The sequence below is a fragment of the Magnolia sinica genome, chromosome 2 (assembly GCF_029962835.1).
Source record: "Magnolia sinica isolate HGM2019 chromosome 2, MsV1, whole genome shotgun sequence".
Lineage (NCBI taxonomy): Eukaryota > Viridiplantae > Streptophyta > Magnoliopsida > Magnoliales > Magnoliaceae > Magnolia > Magnolia sinica.
In genome coordinates, this window is record NC_080574.1 from 122,811,126 (window position 1) to 122,837,699 (window position 26,574).

The 26,574-nt window shown below is 38.0% G+C and overlaps 1 protein-coding gene across 1 annotated transcript; it reads left to right on the top strand.

The window, feature by feature from the left end:
- Positions 1–452: 452 nt before the first annotated feature.
- On the top strand, positions 453–8,423 carry LOC131237526 (auxin transporter-like protein 3). The gene is made up of 8 exons (XM_058235349.1): positions 453–777; positions 1,373–1,558; positions 2,763–2,875; positions 3,423–3,606; positions 4,276–4,373; positions 5,401–5,608; positions 6,563–6,820; positions 7,973–8,423. The coding sequence occupies exons 1-8, from the start codon at positions 625–627 to the stop codon at positions 8,162–8,164; spliced, it is 1,392 nt and encodes a 463-aa protein (XP_058091332.1). The 5' UTR covers positions 453–624; the 3' UTR covers positions 8,165–8,423.
- Positions 8,424–26,574: the final 18,151 nt, after the last annotated feature.

Below are 26,574 nucleotides of genomic sequence, written 5' to 3' on the forward strand. Positions count from 1 at the left end.
GTAAACTATTAGACGTATCATGAACCAACTATTAAGTTTCTTTGATTATCTGACCATGGGATTACTGGACACTTGTTGGACGGTTAAAAATTAAAAATATCCAACGGTCTTATTTCCACAAATAACTGTCCACAAATCAGAGGTTAGAATTATTCAACCAATCTGATTTTGGGTCTGTGATTTAGGCCAGTGGATTCCACAGTCTAGCCTGTTTAAATTGCAAAGTGTGTTCCACATGTGCAATTTCTGAGTCCAGAGTATCAATCATCATACCCTGCCAGAGTATTAAATCACTACCTCCCCCTTAAAGTGGGGTGACCCCCCTAAAGCCAGTTGTTACACGTGTGGTCTAATCATGTGAAGCAACCGAGCCAACTTCAAGCAATCATTCACTCCACATCTTAGACCATCTTTCTCAACTAAAGATCTTTTATCTTTTTCCATTTTATTTTTATGCCTAGTTATCAACACTCATCCCTCCACTGTTCCTTTTGGTAGGCCACCCCGCTCGTGCGTTGCATGCGTGCGGCCCCCATCACCCCCACTAAGAGAGAGATTTGAAGGTGGATCACCTTCTATATAACTTGTAGAGCTCCATGATCATACATACATTTCAAAACAAAAATGGCGTCGGAGAAGGTCGAGACCATCATCGCCGGAAACTACGTCGAAATGGAGACTGAAGGCGATCCAAAGGCCACCAAAAGCCGGTTGTCACGGTTCTTCTGGGACGGCGGTTCTGTCTACGATGCATGGTTCAGCTGTGCTTCTAATCAGGCAATTAATCTAACTAATTATCATTATCGTCGTCGTCGTCGTTGTTTTCATTATTTATATAAGTACCTTTGCACTATTAATCGCGTCAAAATGATACATACATCTTATTTATTGATAGATACACCCATATTTTCTACATTGGGTATTAGAGTAATACACAATGTAACACTTCTAATGCCCTAAGTAGAAAGAATGTGGATGTTGTTTGGCTTAGTAGCAATGTAGTTATTGAGTAATGATCACATACAAACATTGCATGCTAAGCTTACCATTTTAATCTGTATCCAACCCATGTAATAGAGGGGCTCCATCATGAAGATTGGCCGTCGTGAAAATGAGCTTGATCCACTGGTTGAATTCGATCAGACTATTGAAATCATCGATAGACAGACGATGATCTGATTCAACATACAGTGTGGCTTACCTGATGGGTGGATTGGTCTGATTCCAGCAGCAGGTGATCTTCAAGATGGTGGCCACCTTTTGCACGGCTTAGATCGTATTGTTGCATGATATCATTACTTGTAATTATTATTTTAGGAAATTATTAGTGTGAGATTATTTCTTTCCTAACACTACTTATTTTTGTCATTAGGTGGCGCAAGTGCTACTCACATTACCATACTCATTTTCACAACTGGGGATGTTATCTGGGATCCTTTTTCAGCTGTTTTATGGGCTGATGGGAAGCTGGACAGCTTATCTTATTAGTGTACTTTATGTTGAGTATCGCACTAGAAAGGAGAGAGAAAAGGTGGACTTTAGAAACCATGTGATTCAGGTAATCATGGCATGTAACATTGCATTGTTTGGTCTTCTTTTCTGTCACATACACTGCATTTTGAATTTTTATTTTTATTTTTTTATTTTCTGGTTCTAATCCCCTAAATTATGTTTAGGAAAAACCCATTTGGTTTTATTTAAATATGGGAGATCTTAGGGTCATGATTCGATGAGTTCAATATGACTCGTCTAAGTTGACTTGTATTCGGCACTACCCGATTCGGTTTAATACCATGAGTCACTCCTGAGTTTGGCTCCGAGGTCAATACGACTTGTCTGAGTTAACTTGGACTTGGCACTATCCGATCTGGTTCGATGCCATGAGCCACTCCCAAGTTTTGCAAGTTGGTTGATAAACCCTTGACCCAGGCGAGTTGTGAGTCGAACTGAGTCCATCCGATTTGCCGAGTCTAAAAGCCATACTTGGGGTAGAATCTCCATCATAATATTTACTATTTTCATTTTTGAAGAGTAATTGTGGTCATTTCATTATTATATATACTAGTAGAGAAAAAATAAAGTTGATATTTGCACCCCACTGTTTATGCCCACACTGCTTTTTGCCTTTGGCATCAGAACTGCACCCAAAAGAATGTAAAACCAAAAGTAGAAAGTGGGTGCCTACGTCAGAAAGTGTGAGCATTGACTCCTGTATAGTGAATCTGGATGGTGGTATGCTTACCACAAGCAAGAATATTCTCCTTGTAGCAATCTAATTGGACCACATCATTTAATAAAGCAATGCTAACAATTTTAATGAGAGCGTGAATCAATTAGGATGTCAGAAAACATGGTTTTTCTGCTTGTGGTAAACAAAGGATCTATATTAGTTAAGTTAATCACCATTCTTAAAATGGTGATAACTCATCCTCCTCACACATGCCACTCATGTACGGCTATCCAGACCATTCAAATTGTGGGGCATGTTGTTGATGGAGCAGATCTCGAAGATCAAACTGATCAAGTAATCTTAACCATCAACTTGATGTTTATCAAATGGATGGCTATAAATAAAATATGGAATGGAAAAACGCATGCTCCCTGCCATCTGCGCCATGTAATTTTTAGGTTATGCTCCATCTCATTGGGTCAATGATTTGGATGGTCCGGATTGTCTTACACAATTATTTTTTAATCTCTCTCTCTCTCTCTCTCTCTCTCTCTCTCTCTCTCTCAATTTCCTTATTTTGTATTCTATGCAGTGGTTTGAAGTCCTTGATGGGCTCTTAGGGAAGCACTGGAGAAATGCCGGCCTTTTTTTCAACTGCACTTTTCTTCTGTTTGGATCAGTAATTCAGCTAATTGCATGTGCAAGGTATCAAGAAATTTTAAAATATGGAATGCTCAGCCTAACGATCATAAAGGAGAGGTCCTTTTTTTATAGTGACCAAACCATCTATCTGATAGCTTCCATCATAGATGGTACATGGTCCAACACATCCTCACCATCTAATGATCCTAGTCATCTTGATTAGTGATATTTTTCATTATGTGTGGACAATTGTATTCCTTTTTTAATATTTCATTTGCAAATCACTAATCAGATGGTTAGGATCATCTAAATCAAGAGATTCTGGTACTTAACTCATCCTGCAGTAGGCCCCACCAGCAGAATATATAATCTTAATCACCCAACATGAGAATTGGCCTATATCTACCGGCTCAGATTAAAATTCAATGTGGCCACTGTGACAAATATTGCTGTGATTTTTTTATATTTTCATGGAAATTTGATCAAACCATATCAATAATATCACAAGATTTGTCACTATGAGTGGGGCCCACAATAATGAATGATTGAGATTGCTTTGTTATGAAAATAGTTGCTACTAATATTCCTTTTTTATGTTCTTGCATTGAAGCAACATATATTACATCAATGACAATCTAGACAAGAGGACTTGGACATACATCTTTGGAGCTTGTTGTGCTACGACAGTTTTCATCCCTTCATTCCACAACTACAGAATATGGTCATTTCTAGGACTCGTGATGACTACTTACACTGCATGGTACATGACTATTGCTGCTCTCATTCATGGTCAGGTAGTCAGCTTTCCTTTGAATTTCTTTTGATTTTTTAATCGTGTAACAAAACATTAAGGTGGCCTCCAATGATACAGTGGTACTGGGCAGATGTGGGGCCCACGTGATGCATGAAACAAATCCAAACCGTGAATCAGATGCATGACCTCATGTTACCACCAGGTATCAAAATTTAGATCGATCCAAAACTTAAGTGGACCACAGAACATGGAACAATTTGGGAGGAAGTGTCTGCCCTTGATTTTCACTGGGGCCGAACTGAGTAGCACACTAGCCTGAATTTTAGTCTGAACCTTCATCCATGCTAGATGAAGGGTTTGAATGTACCTTATCTATTAAAAAAGGCCTGGATTCCATATAAACAACGCAGTGGTGTCCACACATTAATCAAGGGTGTACATCCCCCCTCAACTTTTCCCCTGTGGCCTGGCCCATCTGATGCATGGATAACCAAAAATTTTGGGTCCTGAGGTAACATGAGCGGATACATCGGATGGACGGGTTGGATGTCATGCAGGCATCACATGAGCCTCACATCTGCCGGTACCTCAATTTCTTATGGTGGTATGCGGTACCACTGAAGCACTCCCAAGAATACACAAACGCAATCAACCCAAATCATGATTTTTCTTCTTCTCACCTCTTTTTTCTTATGTGTATCTTTTCAAGGTTGAAGGAGTAAAACATTCGGGCCCCGCCAAAATGGTCCTGTATTTCACTGGAGCTACCAATATTCTCTACACATTTGGTGGACATGCGGTCACAGTGTAAGATATTTTTAGTATTAAATTCAAGTAAAAGAAAAATGTGAGATGGGTATTTAGTTTTTGTGTGCATGCGCACGTACGTATGTAGATACATGCATGTGTGATATTTCGTTTACGTACAAACATATGTACTTGTCTACATGTCATAGTTCCAAAAACCTTTTTTTTTTTATATAAAAAAAAAAGAAAAAAAAGAAGGCTCATGCCAAGATATCATTAATCACAAGAAATTTACAGCCCTTCGGTTGTGTCCCAACAAAAAGATACGGGCTCAATATTTCGAAAACCTGAAAAACTCAACTCGACTCAAATCTCTAGCTGAGTTGAGTCGACTCCATGACTCGTTCTGAGTTTCATTAGACCTGACTCAATATTTATATATGCTCCATTGCTCTGAGTTGCATCCAATTACTTGGATCCTTCGGTCCATCAATTTGATCTATCAATTACTTTCAGAACACTTTTCATGAGCTACTAAGAAAAAAAAAAGAAAGAAAGAAAGAAGAAGAACTTGATTGGATGATCCAATCCATATCCTTGATTTGACCTTATTTTCTATAACCATACTTTTTTTAAGAGATGGATGGGATGGTTATGATTGCCTAGTAAGAGTAATTCTTTAAAATTATAAGCAATCCAATCCATAATGATTCCTAACAAATAGGTGGATTAAATTGTTGACTGGGCTTAATTTTGTATAAATGATCTTGAACGTTCATATTAGAGGTCGTTGATCAAATCATTAAGCAGTAGCCTATAAAAAGTTTGTTGGACCTAATAAATGGTCTCAATCAATGAATCTCGTTGCGTAAGTGTTCCAATGCAACTAGGAGCACTATAACTTATAGTGCTATGAGGGTTTGTGAGTTCGAAACTCACAAACCTTAGTGACTTGGCTTGAATCCCTACAAGTTGAGTTGGGTTGAGTTTCGACTCGAGTGACTGAGTTCTAAAACTATGATATATACACGTACACAAATATTCATATCTATAGATTTACATGCATGTATGTGATTTTTGTTTGTAGGGAGATTATGCATGCAATGTGGAAGCCACAGAAATTCAAGTCGATATACCTGGTGGCAACACTCTATGTGCTGACCCTCACACTACCTTCAGCCATTTCGGTTTATTGGGCATTTGGGGACATGCTTCTCAACCATTCAAATGCTTTCGCTTTGCTCCCACGGTCAGGATTTAGAGACATGGCTGTCATACTCATGCTCATTCATCAGGTGAGAATTCCAAAAACCCAATTCATGTGTAGTTATTGGTTTAATATGAAAGTTTATGATGGGTGAATGGTGGGCCATTTATCATGAGAATTGATATTTACACCCAACAATGATTGATTTGCATGCATCCATTTTCCATTTTGGGAATCAAACAACACAAAGTGTATTATTAATTTGTACTACTTCCATTAACAAAATGGGAAATTGTAGTAGATTAAAGTGGGTGGATGAGATTATTTTCATTAATGAGAAATGTTACAATGCTCTTAGTGCACTACAAATCATGGTGCTTCCAGTTGCATGGGACACTTGGGGGGTCCAATCAATCAATCTGGGTTGGCCATTAGATCTAGCACATATTTCATGAGCTACCATGTAAAAATCACACTGATCTAATGATTCTAACCATCAGATTAATTGCATGTAAAATGGACGGTCCATAACGGTTTGAGAGAAATCCTAACAATTTTATCTGAAAAAGGCAAAATTATAAATGGATCAAATGATGCTATCAGTGTAAATTTCATACCTTAGTCCATGAAATATATGCTGAACCTAATAGACCATCAGGATCGAACAGTTGGATCATCCATGCATCTCTATGCAACTAGAAACAACAGCAACTTACAATGCTCCGAGAGCAATGGATCATTTATCTTCTTAAACTATGAGGGTAATAATATATTTCACCAAAATTGCATCATGTGGGGCCCACCAAGCTCCGATTCCGCATACCTGCTAACACTTTTTGAAGCACTCTTTATGAAACCGCAGTCATTAATTAAGCGTCTCATCAGTCGTGAATGTTTGGTTTTATATATATATATATATATATATATATGAGTAGTATTTATACCATTTGATTACTAATTCAAAAGAAAATGTATTTAAAGAGGCATGAATTATGTAAATCAAGAAAATCATTTCCACTAACATGTTTGCATTGTGGCACAGTTCATTACGTTCGGGTTCGCCTGCACCCCTCTGTATTTTGTGTGGGAAAAGGCGATAGGAATGCACGAAACGAAGAGCATTTTTAAGAGAGCTCTGGCAAGGCTTCCGGTAGTGATTCCGATATGGTTTCTCGCGATCATATTCCCTTTCTTCGGCCCCATCAACTCGACCGTTGGATCTCTTCTGGTCAGCTTCACCGTCTACATAATCCCTGCCTTAGCGCACATGATCACATTTGCTCCTGCTTCAGCTAGAGAGGTGAATGTTCTTAATCATTATTATCAATGTTACATTACCTAAGGTGCATTATAGGATCAACAACAACAACATGCCTATAGTGGTAATTCACGTAGCCACATGTGCTAGTGTGTCATATTGGCATTAGATCCAAGCTGTCCATCATTTGGCTTGGAAAATCAAGGTGGTCAGCTCATGAGGTGGGTCATAATTAAGATATTTAAAATCGGTTAAATAACAATGGTTACGTAATGGTAACAATCATAACTGTCATGCGTTATGGGATCGAAACGACCGTACAGAAAAATAAGCCGTAACAGACCAAGATGGATCTGTAATTAATAGTTTTTCGAAAAATTAAAAAATGGCTATAACGTCCGATACGAGGGCCATAATGGCCATCATGGTCGGTATCATAACGGTGATGATGGTAGCCGTTATGGCTACTGTTATCATTTTGAAACACCTTGGTCATAATGTTAGAAATATGTGAACATCCTAAGTTATAGAAAAAAGTTTTATTGTCCATCAATTTCTTTTCATAAATTGTAGCCCATATGATGTGATTCTATGTTGTCGAGATGTTGTACATGCGCCAGTGAGAGTAATAATATTCTAAGAAGAAAAAGACGAACAACAACAACAATCACTGCCGCTACTAGTGTCGCCATCCCAGCCTTCCTCTGGCAAGTTGCGATCTGCTTAAAGTTAAACAACTAGCTGCCAGCTGCCTAACATCAGGCCTAGCCCTGAGCTTGGGTCCAATTCTCACATTGCTATTGGTTAAAGTTAAATTATCACATGCAAACATACATATGTGGAAAGTAATAAAATAAAAAAAACAACCATAATAACAATGATAATAAAAACAATTTTTGGCACTTGTCGTCAGGACCCAAAAGCATTCCACAAAGGTCGACTCTACTGTAATTGCATGTGATTGAGATCTGGTGCACGTATATAACAATAACAACAACAACTTTTACAACAACAACAACAACAACAACGTTTTTTTTTTTTTTTAATCAATGTTGATGATTTTTTTACTCATGCGGCCAACAACAACGATAATGACAATAATAATAAAATTTTCGGTACTCGTGAATTTCTTGTCATGGTTATGATTTTAATTGATTTTTGTTTTTTACCCATTGTTGTGTGTTTGATTCGCAGAATGCGGTAGAGAGGCCGCCTTCATTTCTAGGAGGATGGGCTGGCTTGTACTCAATGAATATATTTGTAGTGGGTTGGGTTTTGGTGGTTGGATTTGGATTTGGAGGGTGGGCCAGCATGCTCAATTTCATTCAGCAAGTGGACACATTTGGTCTCTTCACCAAATGCTATCAGTGCCCTCACAAGGCTTAGGAAGTTTGCCCAACTTCCCAATAGAAGAAAAAACAAACTACAATATTTCAATATTTTGTAAAGGGATTGGATTTGGCTGTCTTGTAAGCTGGTTTTCTCTACGTAAATGCAACCCTTTGTGGGATTTTCTTAATTCCATCTCCCTTGAACCACAGTTGATTTTTATCTAATTTGTATGCGTTTGGCAGTACCTCAAAATGATATTTGGCTGAATTTGGCTGCAATGGAAATCAAACCCAAGTGGGTGAGTTATGAGTTTTATGCTTTTGTTCCAGTATAATAGTTTAATGTCTGAGAACTGGCAACGCACAGCTAGTCAGACAGAATTTTGTTCAAGTATCTGTTTGTGGGGCTACCATGGTGTTTGTATGGCATCCAAGAAGAGGTAGTCCCACCATGAAAATGGGATGCTCTTATGAAAATGAAATCATCTGGTGGTCCACCATGAAAATGGGATGCTCTTATGAAATCATCAGGTGGTCCACCATGTGCATTTTAAGATTTTTGGGTGGCAGTCCAATGTTCTTTATTTGATGGACCACTTGATGAATGGATATGCCTAACATTTGGGGCTTCAAATTTTCATGGTAATGTGACTTTGTTGGACGGATTGGATTTATACCATGGTTGGCCTGCACACAATTAATTGCATAAAATTCTCATTTATAACTAGTTGAGTTGGGATATTTAATTAGTAAAAATTGATTTTAGCCTTTAAATGGTTCAGCAAGTCAATTGGATCAATTAAAATATCTCCGATTAGCTTTAACTCAAATAGCTTAATTGAAAGAAAATTTTGCTTATTTTCAAACATGTCCTTAAATTATGAAGGTTAATTCCACCCGTCAATAATTTTCTTGAGGACATCCAAATGCACCCTATGTTACTGGATATTACTACACTAATACGTTGGTCCTTTCTCCCTGTAGCTCCGATAGAAAAATATTAGAAGGTAAAAACATGTTTTGAAGATGAATATGTTCCCATGCAATAGTCAGGAGTTCTTGACAGTATAAAGTTGGAACAACCTATTCTTCCTGAATACCCCAACGCCAGCTACCAGATGGTATTCATCACTACTCAGTGATAAATAAACCATTAGTACTTCTTTGGATCTGTCATATATTTCATAAAACGGTTTCAAGACCATATGTAACTCTTTTTATTTTTATTATGATTGGCAACCAACGTTTAGTAAGCAACTTTATTCACCCTATACATGATAAACTTGTTAATTTTAGTGTGTTTGATTTATTTTTTTACTAGTGTGGCAAATCACTTACATGCATGGTTAAGAGATTATCTATGGTTTAATCTTCACAACTTTATCAATGAATATAACCCTTTTTGTATATTGGTGGATTTTCTTAATCCTACTTGGCAAAAATCAGAGTCGCTAATGCGGGAAAATGATGGATGTGAGATTTACCTTGCCCATCAAGTCCACCTCCCTTATTTCTACTTGATTTTAAAAATTAGGCTTTTTTAACACTTAGGTGGGTCACCCCATAAAAATATACCTAAAACATTTAAATTCGCATTGTATGGCCCAGCTGAGTTATAGGATATTGTGGAAGCAGATTGTTTACCAAGTAACTTGGTATGCTAGTACTGGTCGAGTAGACTTTGTGAGGCTGACCATAGATATATGTGACATGTCCACATTGTCCATCCATCCGTTGGGATCATTTCAGGGCATGAACCCAAAATTGAAACATATCTAAAGCTCAAGTGGAAAACAATTCAAGAAACAGTGGGAATAATAATGTCCTCTGTTGAAACCTTCCGAGGCTCACAGTGATGTTTATTTGTTATCCAACCTATTCATAAGGTCACAAAGATATGAATAAAGAAATTGAAATATACACACACACACACACACAAATATCACCTCCATGTAGAACTTCCGTGACTTGCAAAATGTTTTTAACAGTAGATGTTCAATTCACAGTATTTCCATTAGTGTGGTCCACTTGAGCTTTGGATTTGTTTTAATTTTTGACTTGTCCCTAAAATGATTTGATAAAATGAATGGACAGTACGGATAAAAAACATAAATCAGAGTGGGCCTGGTAAGTTTACCAAGTACGCAATGGGCTTATGAATGTGATCTTTGATGAATTCTTTGGTCTCCCCGAAACACATCACATGAATAGGTTGAATGACATATAAAGGCCACTGTGACTCCAACAAGAAACTAACGGTGGACGGTGGGCGTTAAAAGTAAATATTGGGTGGTCCAAATTTGAAGGTAAAAGTCAGATGCTTGATATTATTTTCTTAGTTTGTTTTTAGTTATGCCCTAATCATGGGTCAGCGGTTTGGACGGTCTGTAATGTATCCGGTTGAAACGCACCATTTTGTAAATAGCTAGTGCAAAACTAATATATAAGCGTATGTCTGGCCTTTTATTTCATTTCACACTCTCACCTTCTTTGATACCATAAAAAGTAGCATATACACCGATTAAATGGTGTATCAACTATCAAGGATGAAATAATCCATCTAATAGGGAGGTGAATGGCCCACCTTGTGTATCCATTCTCAAGTATGTGGTATTGGATCATCAGTATCAAACCATGATTTAACGGTTGTGTACAGAGAATAATACACCATTTAGCATGTGTATGTGCCATTAGGAACTATAGATATTATCATCTAATATCCGTACATCATGACCATCCAGATCATCAATCTCTTGGGCCCTACCTTAAATAGGGCGCATGCTAAAAATCACACAGTTGCATCATTTTAGCCATTGATTGGAAAGGATTACAAATGGGTAGTTAGGAAAAAGTGTAAAAAGAAAAATTGATGGCTAAGATCAACTGACTGGTGCGAGTTTTGGTTATTGCCTATCCAAATTTTGGGTGCGGTAGATGGACGATCCAGATCTAACATGTGGGCCATGTGTACAGAAATTGATGACTAAGATGGTAGCATTTAGTATTGGATACTCTCTCTTGTTGAATGTCGACCGTTAACAACCTTTTGTACCTGACATTTGAATCCCTTTGGAACACCTTGGATCAAACTGAGGACGCGGTTTGGCTGGTGACCCAACATTAGCCAGATTGCTGATGTCAAAGTTCTTTGGGCCCTACCATGATGTATGTATTTTATCCATACCGTCCATCCAATTTTTCATATAATTTTAAGACACAAGGTGTAAAATGAGGCAGCTCCAAAGCTCAAGTGGACCACACTACAGGAAGTAGTGGGGATTGAACAGGTACCGTTGAAAACTTCTTGGGGGCCACGGAAGTTTTGGATCAAGCTGATATTTGCGTTTTCCCTTCATTCAGGTCTGTGTGACCTCATCAATAGATTGGATGGTAAATAAACATCACATTGGTTCCTAGGAAGTTTTTAACGGTAGACACTCAATCAACATTTATTTCCTGTGGTGTGGTCCATCTGAGATTTGGATATGCCTCATTTTTAGGCTCATGACCTAAAATGATATGGTAAAATAGATGAACGGCGTGGATAGAACACGTACATCATGAGGCCAACAGAGCTTTGAAACCAGCTAGCTGGCTGATGTTGGGGTCACCAACCAGACCGCGTCCAACTGAGGATTGTGTGAGTATGGGCCATCCACTTCATGGCCACTTGGATTAACAGTCCAGATCCGGTAAACATGTGCCATGTATGCCACATCAGATTCTCTGATGAGAGTGTGTGCACTGTTCAGATAGGTTTGGAATGTTTCTCTCATTGATTTTGAATACATGAGATTTTGGCACCGTCCAAAGCATGTAATATTTCAATAATGTTGAAACAAGTTCAATGCATCCGCCCGTATAGAACAGGAAAGGCCATTTACTAAATCAATGAATCTGAAAAATGTGGGCCCTACCTGAAGGTGAGAAGTATCAAATGGCTGCTTTCATATGTTCCACTACAAGGAAGAGATCCAATGCATGTAGAAGTGTAAAATTTCTGTAAGTATGTTGTATGTGTATGCTGATCCGAACCATCCATTCACGTAACAAAAATCATAATAGATTAATCCTAACCATTTCAAAATATGGTACTGCAAAAATCACAAAAATCCAGGCAGTTATTTTGTATGCTATTTTCAATGGTTATGATTGTCTTTTCATTTCTATGCTTTTTTGTGCTGATGGTCCAGTTATGAACCATATGATAAATGAACGGTTGGGATCGTTATACATATATGCTACGTGTATAAAAAAATGGAGGCATGAAATTCCGTGGATCTCATCCCTTCGTTTATGGAACGCATGCATCTAAAGGTGGATAAATTTTGAGGCATGAACCATATGATAAGAGTTCTGCTAGAATACAGCCAAGATTTATTGTAATAACATATGTCATAGGTTTAGCCATTGGATCAAACACCTTTGCAACCGTGTATATGATGGGCCTCACTTGATGGAAAATAACACCTTTGCAACCGTGTATATGATGGGCCTCGCTTGATGGAAAATATTCTTAAAAACTCTCAAGTAGACTTACATTCGAGATAAAAGAGTCAATTAATCCAATGGTTGAAGTATTCTAATTCAAAACTTTTTATTTGTAGATATCTTCCAAACAAGATGAAGCCAATCATGTAAATGGTTTAGATCATTCAAAGATGACCTTAAATGAGTGTCTATACCATTTTCAATATGTCACGATGTATTCCAATAAACCCCTATTAGATAAAGGTTAGTACCTTCCCTTTTAGTTCAAATACAATGGACACCATTCTCTTTACCTTTTTCTAAATAACACCCTCTGTTCATATCCGTCGAAAATCAACTGTGAGGTAATACCGTTGTACCCTATTTTTATCCGGTCTTACATGATCCAATTAAAAAGAGACATTGTAATATTACACAAGATGTATATTGTATTTGAAATTGGAAAATATATATGAAGAGAATTTTGTAGGTATACAACTAACTTTTATCAAGTACTGTCACATCATCTATAAAGCAATAATGGGCGAGCAGAACTTGGTCGACTCAACAAGGAAGCTTAGAGTAGTTATCTATACAGGTGGCAAGCTAATAAGAGAAAATGCTCCAGGGGTTCAGTAATGCTGAAATGGTTATAGTATATGTCAGAACATAAGAAGCCTCCAGATGATCAGTTCAAGGCTATAAATAGTAAACGTATTCCGCAGAAGAGATCGTCTCATACCAATTAAACCGATCCAAATCTATCTTTCAATTATCTGTCATTTACATTTCTTAATGTAATCCTTAAACTTTATCTGTCATTTAGATTTCCTAGTGTAAACCGTAATGATAATCAAAGTATTAGTTAACTTTAGTTGTAATTTGAGTTTACGCTTATACGCTGTATTTAGTTTGAGTATTAAACAAAGTTTGTCATCCAGAAAAGCATCCTGCAGTTGTTATTCAAAGCCAACTATAAGAAATTCATTTTATTTTATCTGCACTGAAGAGAAAAAGTCCTTCGTACGAAAGGCAAAGGTGTGACCCATTTTCAAAGGACGAACCCCACTCTCTGACTATCGTCTGGTCATCTTAAGCATGTAAGACTCTATCAGGGGGGCCACGTATGATCATTGATTTAGATCAGACTGTTGGATTATTCAGATTGAGCGATTTAGTAAACCCCATTACAGTTGTGATAATTGTAAATAGGCTTGGGGTAAGACACTTGAACCATGGTCCCTATACACGGTTATTAAGCCGGATCCTATGCTGTGGAGACTCTAAAGGGAGAAATGTGATGGGTAAGCTTTTAGCCATAATAAAATGATCAAAATTGAAATAACAACAACACAAATGTCAATAAATTATGACAGAACATGTTAAAATTGTCATAGTTGACCATTAACAACATAAAAGACCTTTTTACCCTTGCTTTTTGGAGAGGGTAGTAATAGAGTTTGGGAGAAGGGAGATGAGAGATTATGATTAAGGTTTTTAGGATTATAAGAGAAGGTAGTATTTTCATTTTAGAAAAGATTATTTTAATCTAAATACGGTATTTGGAGAAACTCATAAATGAAAGTGTTGTTTGTCTTTGGATAAAAAAAAATCAAAAAATAAATAAAAATAAATAATGATTGTTTATAAGAAGAATAGTCTTCTCTCATGATAAAAGAAGAAAAGCAAGCAATTTCAATTCATAAAAATAATTCAAATTGTATTTGACAATCCACCATTTATCGAGCTAACCAACAATGAATAAAACTATTCATTTGAGGGGCCTATCATGAATGGATGACATGCTAAAACTCCAATAATTAAATTCATAGGATAATCTAATTGGTCCATTTTTAGCCTAGCAAATGGCCTTTACTCAAATATAGTGATCTTGATGTACACAAGTCCTTGGATGTCCATTTAGGGCCCATTGGGATACCACCACATAAGTTACTTTTTCCACTTACAACAAGATTAACTAAGTAACTTATTGGAGATAAGTTTGGTTTACGATAAATTATAAGTAACTTTTTTACTTTAAAGTACTTAATTACTTCAGTTAATTTTTCGACTTTTTTTTTTTCTTTTCATAAGCTATTAAAGAGAGAAAGAGACGAAAGAGAGGAGAAGTTGATAAGTATGTTGTTTACCAAATATACTTATCTTCTTAATGAGTAGAAACTAAAATAAGTTACCTGTCGCATAAGTTACTTTAAATAACTTACATAATCAGGAGAAGAGGTTTATTATTATAGAGAGCCCATGTAATATATATATATAGAGGGAGAGATGGTGTGGTGTAGAGCTGGGCATTGGACTGAGTCGGATCGGATTGGGTCCAACCCGATTCGGTTCGAAATCTGCTTGGGTGGACCCGAACTCAATCCGATCCGAGACCAAGTCCGGGATATCGGACTCGATCTGATCCGATGCATGGTTAGCTTGACCCGAACCGACTCCGACTCGGTCAGGGAAACCGAGTCGGAATGGGTTGGGTACAATTCGAATCGTTTTTTTTTTTTTTTTTAAATAAATATTTTTAACGGTGAAAATCATTATCTTAGCGGCTATTTTCGGTGTGGTCCATTTAAGCTTTAGGTATGATTCATTATTTTTTTCAAATATTCTAAAATGATCACGAAAATAGATAAACGGTATGGATATAATAAATACATCATTGTGGGGCCATGTAATTGTGATCTCATTTGAGCCGTTTGTACAACTCGAAGCTTGAGGCGAGTCTCCCCTAGTCTTTGCACGACACGTATCTACACCTTACCTGCTGCTGCCAGGCGCCAGCTGCTGCGTGTTGTCCCGTCGGGCTGCTGAAGTAACATCGCCAAGTTCTGTGGGCCCCATTACGTTGTATGTGTTGTATCCACACCGTCCATCCATTTTGAGATATCATTTTAGGGCATGAGTCAAAGATTGATGTAGATAAAAATCTGTAGTGGACCCCACCACAGAAAACAGTGGGGAGAGTGATTCCCACCGTTGAAACTATCCTAAGGCCCACCGTAATGTTTATTTGAAATCCAACTTGTTCAAAAGTTGAAAAAGACATAAATATGGGAAAACACAAATACCAGGTTGATCTAAAACTGTTGTGGCCTTTAGAAGTTTTTAATGGTGGCAATTCAATCACCACTGCTTTCTATGTTGGGGTCCACTAGAGCTTTGGATTTAATTCATTCCTTGGTTATTGCCCTAAAATGTTCTCTCCAAATGGATGGAAGGTGTGGATATAAAACATACATCATGGTGGGGCTCATGGAACTTGGTTACGTCACTTTAATAGATACACTTGCAGCCTACCGATGTTGACGTGCACAACACATAATACAACTGTTGCTTGACTGTTGACGTGTCGTGCAAGTAACTTATACACGAGTAAACTCTGTTGGGGCCCACCATGAATGCATGTGGTGTATCCACGCCGTCCATTCGTTTTTTCAGATTATTTTAGTGGTTGAACCCAAAATTGATGCATATCCAAAACTCAAGTGGACCACACCATAGGAAAAAGTAAAAGTATTGATTTTCACTCTAGATCGGGTTTTCGGATCGGATCGGTCTGGATTGACCACTACCTAATCTCGATCCGAAAAACAGTCGGATCGGGATGATCCTACCCAATCCGCACCGATCCAGGCCGTCGGTTCGGTTCGGAATGGGTCAGATCGGGTCAGATCCACCAAATCGGGTAAAAAATGCCCAGCTCTAGAATTGACCGTGAAGTAAAGGGAATTGATCGTGAAAATAGATTTATTTTGTTTTGTGTCTTAAAAACTTGTTCTTTCACTAGTAATTACAGTCAATGTATTTCTCGAAGGGACAAAGATGGATAGACTAAAATAAAAGAATGGTCAATTTTTTATTGATTTAAAAGTGATGCTTATTACAATCGACAGATTAATAACTAAACTAGTAATAAAATAAAAAGGGATAAATACGTAATCAGTTCGTATGGATGGACGATCTAAGTGATTGGTCAATAAGATGTGACTAAAATGTTTAATCATTTAAATAAGAGCTCTGTTAATTGGAATCCAACAATAAAATGTTATAGATATTTTAACTATTCTTATGATACTATAGTGGTAGCACTGGATAGTAGCGGTCTAATATAAGACTATGCTGGGATATGTTATGATGAAGATAAAGATAAAGACTATGTAGATAATTGGTATTTAGCGTGGGCCCGGAACTCTTCATTGCGTTCTCCCTTTATAACTTTTGGAAGAGGTAAAATCCTCATCTAGTTTCGTTGGTGGTTCAAGATCATTCGCAGCTATGACTTTTTATATGTTATTCTCATAAGAGATATTTGTAAATTTGAAACCATCTTCATATCTCTTGCTAGAGCGGTTGTGGATTGCAGTGATTTTCATATATCTGAAATAATTTTAGAACTCTATCTCATTGGATCCAATTTGATCACAGATCATTCTTAGAGATCTCTTATCATGACCTTGAATATTCGTCGAATCGATAAAACTAGTCCTACCAAATTTGGATCAGACCCTAATCTATTAGTGCCTATCCGCTCATATATTGGTCCGATATTTAAATCTTTGGAATTTTCGTAATCACCACAAGAGCTCTGAATGTCTCTAGAAAGATATCTAATTTTGAAAGGATTATGAGAGATAGCTTCATCGAGCATATCTAGATCTGTGATAGTATCCTCACTTCGATAGGTCTTTTATAGACGTGCTAGGTATACTTCCTTGGTCACATGTCACACAAAGTAGGGCTACATGTCATTTGACGCTTCATCTTCTCAAGATGCGTGCATATGGTTTTATGCTATTATAGTTATGATGGGAAGTGTATCATTAAAGGATAAGGGCAAAAGATATCTTCTGACATGAATACGATCATATCATTATTAAACTTGCAGTGCCAATATATAACATCTTCTCATTGGTCTACAAGAGTGTGTAAAAAATAGGTGTAAACAAGAGTAATACCCACTAAGGTGTCACCAAGTAACACCTAGGTGTCATTTGCTAAACTTAAAAATAAGGTGTGAAAATTAATTGAAGTACAAAAACCTTAAAATGATGAATTTTAGCATTTGCAAGTGTTGAAAAATTCATTTGATATTTTTTCTGGGAAAATATTGATACATGAAAATATTTTTTAAAGCAAAATGCAAATAAAAAATGTCTAAAAAATTAGCAATTTATCATATTTATGCATATTATCTTAACTTTTATCTGTTATAGAGTGTGACAAAAATAAAGACCCTTGCTTAGAAATCTCCTTAGATTAGAAGATTGGTGTCCACCATGATATTTATTTGTTATCCAACTTATTCATAAAGTCACACTAGAAACTCGAGTTCGCTTGACTTAGTTGCCGAGTCGAGGGTGTGACTCGATGGAGAGGGGATTATATTATACACATAATCATAATAATCATAAAGAATAGTAAACTTAATTAATCATCATACATCCAATCAAAAATATCAATTATCTAGTGGCTGATATCTAGCACAAGTTCATACATCATTATTTAAAATAAATAAATATAAAATGAAAAATTCTTTATTTCTGCAGCAAATCTTCGAGAGCTCTCAAAGCCACCACTCCACATGCGAAGACTCCAGTTCATATCCCCGTCCTAAATGGTTTTTCAATCAATATAATGAGTTAACAACCCATCAAGTAGTTATATGCATGATTCACAACATATGCATGATACAAGCACATATATAAGAATCTTAGTATGTCACATTACCACATAAACATTTTATTTAGTGAACAACCAGAGCCATAGATGCGCACAACGTCCGACCTGTCGGCACCCATCCGACCGAGATCCATCGAGCCCACATGTGTATGAGTTTACTCACATCCTGCATGAATGCTGGCTTGAAGTATCTCATGTACTGCGTGTAACTAAATAGTATGGCGATGAGTGACCTACTCGCTAGAGATGGTCAAACTCCTTCCTCAGCCTCAACCGTAGTCCAAAGAGGAGACCCTATTGGTACCAACTCAAGTTCTATTAGGAACTCTGCCCGAGAATTTAAGGGATAACTCAATCCCCGAGTTGTTTGGTGTTCTTATAATAACATATCAAATACAAGACAGTTGCATACTTAAACATATATTATTAAATTATAAAAGTTAAACAAAAGTAAGCATGTAATGTTATGCAATTCACGTGGAAAAATTCATCCGTGATAGTGACTATTTATCCATAACGTCCATTCCTTATTCAACTATTTTGACTTTTTGATTATTTCTTTATGAATCTTATGACTGCACTCGAGTCTACGATCCATAAAAAGTTTCATTTTTTTAGTCATGGCTAGAATACAAGCATCAAGTTAATTTTTTCCTTAGTGTCCATTTTCTTAAAACACATGTAAAAATGATTAAGATTTTAAGATTGTTACATTAGTCCATTAAATCGATCATGTAAATCCATAATTTCTTATATATGAGCCGTAGATAGTCAATTTACCATGTTTCTGACCGTTATGGGTAAAATCAGATTGACCAAACAACTAGAATGAGATAGAAAACAAAGGTAGGTATCTTAGAAGAGGAGCTCGGGCAAGAGCTCGGTCTCAAATAAGGAACATGACATTCACAACCGACTAGAGCACCAACTATCAGTGATGGTCTCAGTCGCTTATCTAATATTTCACTATCGCGATTAATTAGCGACTATAAGTATCGACCCATTCTCGAAAATAGGCTCCGACCATGATCAATAGTTAAGCTCGTCTACAGGATCTCAGCCAACCCAACTTAGAGGTTGGCATCGGCTGTCAAGCATGACCTCTTCGGAAGCCAACCACCAGGAGATCTCCTCCGTGTACAGGAGGATTACCTTCTCGAGACCTTCACCGAGAATCATGCCAAGGATAACGTCATATATCCCGGGAAAGATCCCTTGCATGATATGCGACTGAATGGAAGGCTCATTGCCATATACGTAATGAGTATCAAGAAACTATAATAATAACCCTACATACAGTAGAAGGTATGCATAGAAACTCTAACCCGACTAGACCTAGAGTGTTTAATCTAACTTAGGCATCAGAGGGTCCCCTACTACAACCAGGACTCCTATTGTCATTTGGTTTTATAGGTACACGACAGTCTAACGGGGACAACCAGATCTCAGCATCAGCACTACCCATAGATCAAATGTATTAATCTTTGTTAAGTTTAACTTATGATTAAGATCTACCTTAAAGATAATTGGATGTTTAAATCCATCCAATCCAACCATTTATTTTCTTATTTACCACGATTTTGGTCTAATGGTCTTGATTGATCTTTGATCAGATGATCTGATCTAATATTAGATCAGGTAGATTTTTAATTTTCTTAAATCTAATCCCTTAATTAGTTTATTAAATCTTTAATCAATAGTTGGATTAAATCTGATCATCGATTTAACGGTTTAGATCATTATTATAATCTTTTACCTAATTTTAACAAATTGGATCTAGATTTATAGGGTCTTCAATCCATATTTATACTTAATGAATAAGATATCTAAAGGTACGGTTGATTTTATGTGGGGCCCACTTTCACACTAATATCTATAATAGATTTTTCACTTACAGGATTATAACACAATGTAAGATATGAGAAACACAAATGATTAAATATGATAGACATGATCTTGTGGTGGGGCTCACTTAGATTTGATCTAAAACAATTAAGAGATATAACATTAGAGTACTTACATGATAAACAGTTTGGATCAGGAGGTAAGCTCTCAGAATTTCTCTTTTAATCTTTTTCTCTCTCCATTTCTCTTTCTCTGTGGGTGCTTACAAGAAGTGGTTTGACATGCTTTATATAAAGGAGCCAAAGCCCTCTTACATTAATGCACATGCACATGTAACATGAGATAAACACATGTTAAGTGCATGTAACTCTCATATTAAGGGTGAGAGGTTTTATGGTGGATGAGAGTCCAAACAAAATGTGCATACGTGTCATAAAGATGTGGGTCCCATAAGTATAGTCTTATTAATTTAAGCCATGCTTAGATTGTTTATACCTTATGCCATCTTCTAAGAATGATTTCTTGATCAAAATGAACATTTCTAATTGTTTTAGCGGTGGTCATTCAATCTTTACTTTTTCTTTATCATATGGTCCACTTGAATTTTGGATCTACCTTATTTTTAGTCCCATGCCTTAATATGATCAGACGAAATAGATGGATAAGGTGGATTTCTTGAAACATCATAGTGGGCTCTACAAATTTTCTATGAAAGCCGCATTCACAAGTAATTGGCAGGTGTATTAGGTGTTACGGAGTAAATGTGGGTATACCTAGAGCATAGGACACACCTTAATATGTGTTGTATATCTACACAGTCCATCCAAATTTTTAGATCATTTTATGATATTTTAATAAAAATTAAAAAGATCTCTATCTTAAGTGAACCACGCTAAAGGGATTGAATTTTCACCTTAAAAAACTTTTTAGGGGCAATAAAAGTTTTGAATCAAACTAATATTTATCTATTCTATTACCTTCATCCTTCCGACCTTATAAACAGGATAAACATTATGGTAAACCTTAGGTTGTTTTTAATGGTGGTTGTTAAATGACCATCATTTCTTACAGTGTGGTCTACTTGAGATTTAGATATACTTTATTTTTTGGACCATGAGCCAAAATGAGCTAGAAATTTGATAGAAGGCGTGGGCATAAAATATTTATCAAGGTGAGCCCATAGTCACATCACTCACTAAAATGTAACCGGATGATAACTGATTGCTTATTAACTCTGCCAATAGCGAGGTGGCTATTGGATAATGCTTCGTGGTCTCACTATAATTTATATGTTTTATCCACTCCGCTTATATTTTTTTCATATTGTTTTAGGTGGGCCTAAAAATTAGGCAAATATTATTAGTACACCCCACTGTCAGTTCACACTTCACTATTAGCCACCCCCACTAGGGATCGATACCAAGACCTCAGTGTTGAAATGAGGTATCTTTCACTTAGTCTATTACTTGAGCTATGGATCAGGGTGTAATGTTTATTTTTCATTTAACACTTGATTAAGTTACAAAAATCTGGATAAGGGAAAACGTAAATATCAACTTCATCCACAACTTTTGTGGCCCAAGAATTTTTTTTCATGGTGGGTGTTAAATCACAACTGCTTCCGAGGTACAGTCCACATGAGATTTGAATCTGCCTTATTTTTCAGCTCGTGCCATAACAGGATCTGAAAAAAATGGATGAATGGAATGGATGAAACGCATACATCATGTTATGGGCCACATGGCACCTCCTTGGGTATGGTGTTGATGTAGAAAAGTGTTGTGGCGTCACCACAATGTTTGTATTAAATCCATCTCATCCTATACAAAGATCAAGTGGACCACCACAAAAATCAGTGGAGATTAAAACTACAGTTGAAAACTTCCCACGGGCAACAAAAGTTTTGGACAAAGCTGATGTTTGTGTTTTCCCTTTATCTCGGGGATATTACAAATTGATTGGGATGGAAAATAAACATTGTGGTGGAACCTACGAAGGTTTCAACTGTGAGCCTCGTTGTCCCCCACATCTTTCTGTTGTGTGGTCCACTTGAGCTTTGAATTTGCTTTGGTTTTTACTTCATGACCTAAGATGATGGTCATGCCCTAAATTGATGGGGTGAGATGGATGGACCAGATGGATATAACGCATATATCATGATGGCCGCAAGATCTTAGCCTCGTCAACATAGCTTCCAGGCGGTTGGCGTTGTAAGCCACCTAAGGGAGAAATGTCATTTAAGAAAATATTTTACCTCAAAATCCCAAGCCTTATTCCGTCTTAAGCTTTAAGTCAAAGGAAATGCTTATTTTTCAGATATAAGTGTTGTAACAAATGGTAAGATTTTCGTACTGTGTGCCATCCACGGCTCCCCAAATAGCATGATTTCCGTACTATGATCCATCCACAGTGGGGTTCACAATTTGGACGGTCTGGATGGCTGCATATGTATGTCACGCGTACAGTGGATAGGTTGACAAGTGAACTGTTACAAGTACAGGTGTACACGAGTCGAACCAGTCGAGCTTGGCACAGCTGGACTCGGCTAGGCCACTAGCTGACCCCTCGGCTCCATCCTCAAACTTGATTGGCTGGTTCGGTCAATAGCTCGGGCCAATTTGAGCCCAATTCGAGTTAAGATCAAGCCTCCAAGGCATCTTCTCAAACACATGAAGTGCACCTTCAATTTCTCATGAAATGTAAAGTAGCAACATCGGTTTGTAAGTATTTCATCAAACACTTAGTGGGGAACATAAAATCAAGATACAAAAGTATTTGTTTCGTATCTAAACATTCCCCGCCACCGGCCGATACTTCGTTTAGTCATTTCATCGAAAACTTGCTGAGCAATATCAATATCAAAATAACCAAGTCACTAAACTCGTTCAATTCAAGTTGGGGGTTTGATTTGAGTTGAGTCGAGCTCAAGCAAGCAAGGCAAGCTTGAACTCAGCTCAAAATTTTTTCAAGCTAAAAAAATTAGTTGGACTTGGCTCAAACTCAATTTCAAACCGAGTAGAACCGAGCTTCTTCAGCTCAAGCGGACATTGTACTCTAGGCATTTTTTTTAACACACGCACACACACCCCCACACACTCAGGAGTTTCAACACCAGGTCGGTCAAGGGTTCGAGTGTCCGTGGGTGGTGAAATTCCACTAGCGTGGGTGTGTAGGGTGTGTGTACGTGTGTAAAATTTAAAAAAAATAAAAAGGAGGATCCACATTGTACTCTAGCAACACACCCCCCCACGTACTCTAGCCATGCTCTTTAGTGATTTCATGAAATTCACCGTAGAGTTCAATCAAGTGGGGCCCATTGTTAGGTGATCCAAACCCTTTACATGATCACTCCCACGTGGATGTGTCATGAACGAAAAATATCCCGAGTCGGAAGACTCTACCCCTTTGATTAACGTCCAGTAATAAATACACACAGAAAAATAATAAAGTAACGGTCCAAAGGGCAATATTATTGATCACTTGTAAATTTAAAATTGAAACATTTTAGCTATATCCACCGTCCACAGTTGCGATAATCCGTTCAACGGTTCGGATGATCAAACCAGGGCCCCACTTATACTATCAGGACACATCAGGACACTGTTCACGGTACAATGCATCAGGACCCTGAAATTTCTGGCGTTGAAAACTTGTGCCATGATCTTGAAATCCAAGTGGGACATCTGCTTCTTTACAAAAGGAGAAAGGACACATGGTCCAAAATCGTTGAAAGTTAGGGCCATTTCAATCAAAGATCGGGTGCCCTTCATTTTCACATCATAAAAAGGAGAACTGTATCTGATCTGATGTAACATGGCCTTTCCACACCAAATTCATTGTATACACAGTAGGGCCACAAACTCGCTGGAGAGATGTGGGGCCCACCTAAGATGGTCTATAAAGTCGAGCTGGTGGTGGGCCCAACCCATCACCACTGTTTAATCAGAGAATGTTTGGCACATATCTATGGATAATTGCTCAAAATGCATATTTTAAGATGAACGGTCCACTGCCTTTACAGATCCCCTGTGGGCTATGTCTGAAAATTTTAATAAAATATTTAAAAAATAGAGGATCTTCGTGGTTAATTGCGATGAAATTGGGCCTGTTCATCACGTTTCACCAGCGTGCATGCAGCTTTACGGTCAGTAAATCCAGACCGTCCATTCTATCAAATCCTACTGTAAATGGGCCATGGTTGAAAACACGGCAATTCATCAACCCCAGACGTCTGATCTGAGGCTTTTAAATGTACGGAAAATAGAATTTTATTAATCAGAATGTATGGACTGTCTATTTAAGATCATATAAAGTACGGCCTATCGACTGGATGGTCTGAATCCACTGACTGATTGGTCGCAATGTACCGATACGTGTCCATCACGAGGATCCAATACCAAAATTCCACCAGTCAACGCAACCAAGACACAAGAACACATCAGGGACAGACTCATGTGTTAAATCATGATGGAAATCGATCAGCTTCTTCTGTAAGGACTTATCCTTGGACCAGGGAATGAGTGGGGCCCACCTTAAGCTTGATGGCCCACCTCCATTTTGCAACCCATGTCACATCTCCTTGTTGTTTTCCCCTCATTGTAAGCTTTCTGTCACATGGAGCCATACCTTGATTAGCCTCCTGCTCAGGGTCCAAGTCACCCTAACAGATAATATACACATGGGGGGTGGGGCCCACATGTGGACGACTTATCATCTAACACATCCAGTGATGTGAAACTACTACGCATGTCTGACATGGTTGGCTCGTCATCCATTACTTTCATATTCACCAGATCCGAAGTCAAGGCGGCCACTGTTCAGGAAGAGGACATCCATTCATCAAGAACATGGCCCTGGAGAAAGAGCCTTTGCTGTGGGTGCCACCAGCCATGTGGGAAAAAAAAGGATAGGATTCGTTGGATCCCTGGCTGTGGGCACACCTTGATGTATGTGCCTTACATCCACGCCGTCCACCTGTTTTGACAACTCATTTTAAGGAATGGTCCCAAAAAGGAAACAGATCCGAATCTCAGGTGGACCACACCATAGGAAAATGTGGTGATTGAACACCCATCATTAAAAGCTTCTTAGGGTTCACCGGAATGTTTATTTTCCATCCAACCTGTTGATAAGGTCAGCAAGATCTGGATGAAGGGACCACACAAAAATCATCTTGATTCAAAACTTTTGTGGCCCACAAAAAGTTTTTAATGGTCAGTCACCACTGTTTCGTTTGGTGTGGTCCATTGAGGTTTTGAATATAAATTTTTGTTTTTAGATATGCTATAAAATTTTCTTTCAAAACGGATGGAAGGCGTGGATGTAAGTCATATGCATCAAGTTGGGCTCCACGGTCAGCGAGCCACCGACCTCGGATCCACCGAAGCTGCTTCTGAAAAAAAAAAAAAGCATGAAAAGGGTCCATCCTACCGAAAAAAGGGCACTCTCTCCACCGTAGATCCACCTCCCACAGTACATCACAGCAGCGGGATTACCTTGGATACCGTACATCTTATTGGCCCATCATGGATGATCACTGGTTCCAAATACTCATGGAAAGTACAATCCTAGATATCCGATAAGTACCTCCAGAACCATGGTAAAAAAAAAAAAACCAAACAAGTAATAAAAAGTGATGGCTAGAATTGTCCGATCGGGTTAGTTTTTGAAACATGTCAATGGATGGACGGTCACGATACGTTTTCCGGCCATGCCACGTGTACTATGACTAGATGGGTCTACCACATCCCAGTAATACTTGCTGTACCATAACATTTCCTTTCATAAAGTTAACAACCTCACAGGATAAAGGATGGAAAAGGAGAAAGGGTAGGCTGAAAGGAACGAGGGTTGGTCTATGGAACCTTCTATTGGCTTCGTTTTCAAAGTAAATCCCTTCAGGTCTACTTATTCGAATGAAATTCAATGCGGGCCTGTTTGGATGGCTGCCAAATCGCTATCTGCAGTCAGTTCCATGTTAGGTACTGAAACGAGGGCAGTCAATGGGTCCACGTGTCTGGCTCGCCTTTCCGCCCTGGCCCACTTGGTGGTGCGCATAGATTGAAATATTTAGCCCGTGGATCTGACCTGGGCCTAACATTTCAGCATGTTTGTTAATCGGGTCTAACTCTGGCAATATCTAAGACCCATCAGCCCAGCCCGATCCCATAGTAGCCCGTTAAGGGTTCATGCACCGTGGGGCACACGTAATGGACGGTCCATATCTTGCACAAAAGTCGGTGGCTGGGCTCAGACCTTGTATAATTATTTCAGTCTGGCATTGGGCTTGGGATCGGGCTAGGCCCGTCAGACTTAGCCCGACCAAGTGACTAATTGGGCCTCTGTTTTTGGATAAGCCCACCCATTTGAATCCATTACGAACGGCCGGATGCATAACGGTAAATGGAGAAGCATGTGCAATTTCAGTGGTGAACAATATAGTTCCCAATTAGA

Bases quoted from the DNA above. Each gene is read 5' to 3' on its own strand.
- LOC131237526 (XM_058235349.1), top strand. From the start codon at position 625: ATGGCGTCGGAGAAGGTCGAGACCATCATCGCCGGAAACTACGTCGAA. The intron at 1,559-2,762 runs GTAATCATGGCA...TATTCTATGCAG, and splicing joins TTAGAAACCATGTGATTCAG to TGGTTTGAAGTCCTTGATGG. The intron at 6,821-7,972 runs GTGAATGTTCTT...TTTGATTCGCAG, and splicing joins CTCCTGCTTCAGCTAGAGAG to AATGCGGTAGAGAGGCCGCC.